Source organism: Alligator sinensis, unplaced genomic scaffold (genome assembly GCF_000455745.1).
Source record: "Alligator sinensis unplaced genomic scaffold, ASM45574v1 scaffold215_3, whole genome shotgun sequence".
Classification (NCBI taxonomy): Eukaryota; Metazoa; Chordata; order Crocodylia; family Alligatoridae; genus Alligator; species Alligator sinensis.
This window is the reverse complement of record NW_005842175.1, coordinates 339,131-341,834: the sequence shown is the minus strand read 5'-3', so window position 1 is coordinate 341,834 and position 2,704 is coordinate 339,131. Positions and strand designations below refer to the sequence as shown.

The 2,704-nt window shown below is 50.8% G+C and overlaps 1 protein-coding gene across 1 annotated transcript in view; it reads left to right on the top strand.

Moving 5' to 3' along the window:
• SH3BP1 (SH3 domain binding protein 1) overlaps positions 1–2,532 on the top strand; it is a 20,670-nt gene extending 18,138 nt beyond the window's left edge. Inside the window, exons 17-18 of the mRNA XM_006025958.3 lie at positions 5–102; positions 995–2,532. Of these exons, the coding sequence (XP_006026020.1) occupies positions 5–102; positions 995–1,398 (502 nt within the window). The 3' untranslated portion in view covers positions 1,399–2,532. The remainder of the gene's footprint in view (positions 1–4; positions 103–994) is intronic.
• The last annotated feature ends 172 nt before the right edge of the window (positions 2,533–2,704 follow it).

Here is a 2,704-nt window from a genome sequence, read left to right as displayed (position 1 = left end):
GCAGGAATGACCCTGAGACAACCCCAAAGGAGACCAGAACATTGCCTGAGGCTGCAAATCCCCCCTTGGCTGCACCTCGAAGTGATGACCCTGCCCCCAAAGGTAAGCCCCTTCTTGATGCACCTGGTCTGCTCTGTACCTTCTCCTTTGGGGTATGTGACAGTCACCATCATACTGCTGATGGAACATCAGCCTGATGGTGTCACCGTTCTGCTGGGGAAGATATCTCAGCCATGGTGAGGGGCTCAGCAGGATATGCTGGTATGAGGGTACTGCCTGTGTGGTGCCAACACCCCTTCTTAAGTTGCAAAACTGCCTTTGCCTCACTGATTGTGCTTGCCCTGTGGGTAAAAGGGAGACTAGCAGCTGATAGCAATGAGAACAGTCCCTCAGGCTGTGACCCAGGTATGCGGGGAAGGAACACGAGCTGGAGGACTTTGGAATATCTTATCCCATCCAGAGGTAGAACCAGGGTTGGTTACTGAGCTAAGGCAGGTGAGTTCCACCCTCTCTGGCTGGGTAGTGAGAGGGTTGTGCTCCAGCCTTTGGGAGCAACCTCTCTGAGGCCACAGAAATTCCTAATTAGCTCCTGAAACAAAGGCATTGGTTGTGTGAGGATTTAATTACTTTAAGCTTCTCTGTTCTGCCCTCTCTCAATCTTGTGGGAGCAGAAGGTTCAGCCCACGGGTGTGAGGAAGAACCTGCCAATCTGTCTTGATGCCTCTGGCCAGGGCTGCCACAGAGGAGCCCCATCATTATATGTATTGCAGCAGCTCTGGGGTCTGTAACGAGGACACAAAAGTGGGGCACTGGACAAATACATCCCAGAGCTGGACCCTACCTTGTTCCCCTTGGAGGGATGGCCAGGGGCTATGATTTTTCAGGCTGGGATGATCCAAGATGGGAAAACCAAGAGGGCATATCTGCTGCATGGGGATGGGAGACAAAGATGTCTCAAGGAATTCTGACTTTTGCCTCCTTGTTCTCTGTACAGGGAAGCGAGCTGCACCCACCCGACCCACAGGACTGCCGCCGCAAGTACAGCCTCGCACCTCAGCACCAATGCCTGCAAACCCACCTCAGGGGGCTGAGAACCCCAGTGGACCCAAAGCCATGCCTCGCCGCACGGCAAGTACACCCACACGTGCTCCCTCCATGCCACCTCCCCTTCCACCCCAGCCAGCCAGACGCCAGAGCCGCAACATGCAGCTGTCCTCCAAGGTCCCATTGGATGCCAAGGGGGAAGAGGCCTGTGCAGCTGAATCACCTCCCTCACCTGGCCACAGCACAGAAATGGCTGCAGATTGCATCCCAGGAGAGGAGGAACCATCCTCTCTGCGAGGGACTTGCTCCCCAGCTGTATCCCCATCAGCAACCCAGCCTCCAGTGAATGACTGAGATTCACAGAGAGCTTTGGAGCTATCAGGTCTCCTGTCTGCTTGCCACGGGTCCAGGGAGAAAGGGAACAGGGACTGGTGGCTTTCCAGGATCTGGCACACCATGGAGCTAGCAGCTCAGGTGGGATCTCATGAAGACATGCCAGGTTGGGACATGGAACTCTGCTTCCTGGGAAGGTAGTTCACAGTCTCTGTCCTTTAATGTGTTCCCCACCTCATGCAAGTGCTTTCCTGGTTTGCATTGCAATAGCACCCATGGAGACCTAACTGGAGGTAGCCTTTGTGTGCATCTTCATGTTTGTCAGTCCCTGTCCCTCATGGGCTACCCAACCATTCCAGTGGCTCCACTCTTCCCTCGTGACTGAAACCTCATTTCCTATCAGTCTTCCCAGAATCATTAGTCAGCTCCTTACCTCTCACCCTCCAACCCCCAGAAACTTTTCATGAGCACATGAACCTCCAGCTCCTGGAAATGCTTCCTGGGTTCTGGGTTCCTGCTACAACTGAAAGGGATGGGGGGATACTAGATGCCTAGCAAACAACTTCCCCCCCTCAGCTCCCTGAATATTTCTGCCTCATTCAATCAAGCTGAGGTTTCAATTGCCCTTTTTTCAAGGGGCCCCTCAAATCCATGGACTGAGGCTCCCAAGACTCTCCCTCCTTTTTAAAAATGGGGTTTAATTTATCCCAAATGTTTTGGGGCCATCCCTAACATAAGCAGATATGTGGAACATATCTATGCCAACAGCATAAGAGCCCATTATTGAACTGTCTCGCATGAGTGGCATTTTGGTACATACGTTTGTACCATCTACAGATGCAAAGCAGCCGTTTTTTGTTTTAGGCCAATAGTGCTTTAAAATGAGTCATGAAAAAATCCTCCCGCTGTACAAATCTCTGACGTTGGTCCGGTTAGGTTTGTGGTACGACTGTTTCTTTTTTAAATGTATTGTGAATAAGTTATTTTTAAAATGGGGGCCAAAGTGAGCACAGCGGGTTATGTCTGCTTCCATTGTAGCTGAATTTGGCTCTTGAATTGTACTTGAGAGAACGCTGTAAAATGCTGTTTTTGATTTTTAGTGTTTTGCAGGATTTTGTTTTCTTTACCAAGATACTTGTATGAATACACGTTATTTTAAGGAAAATGTCTCTGCTTTGTCGTACTGAAGGTTCACAGGGTGGCTTGTTTACTTCCCTGTGCCACCTTCGCTTCTCTCTGCGGAGAATCCTGGCAGGTAAGGAACCTCCTAGGTTTGAGGTTAAGCACGAGTTCCTCCACTTGTAGCCAGCTGTTTTCCCCTCACCTT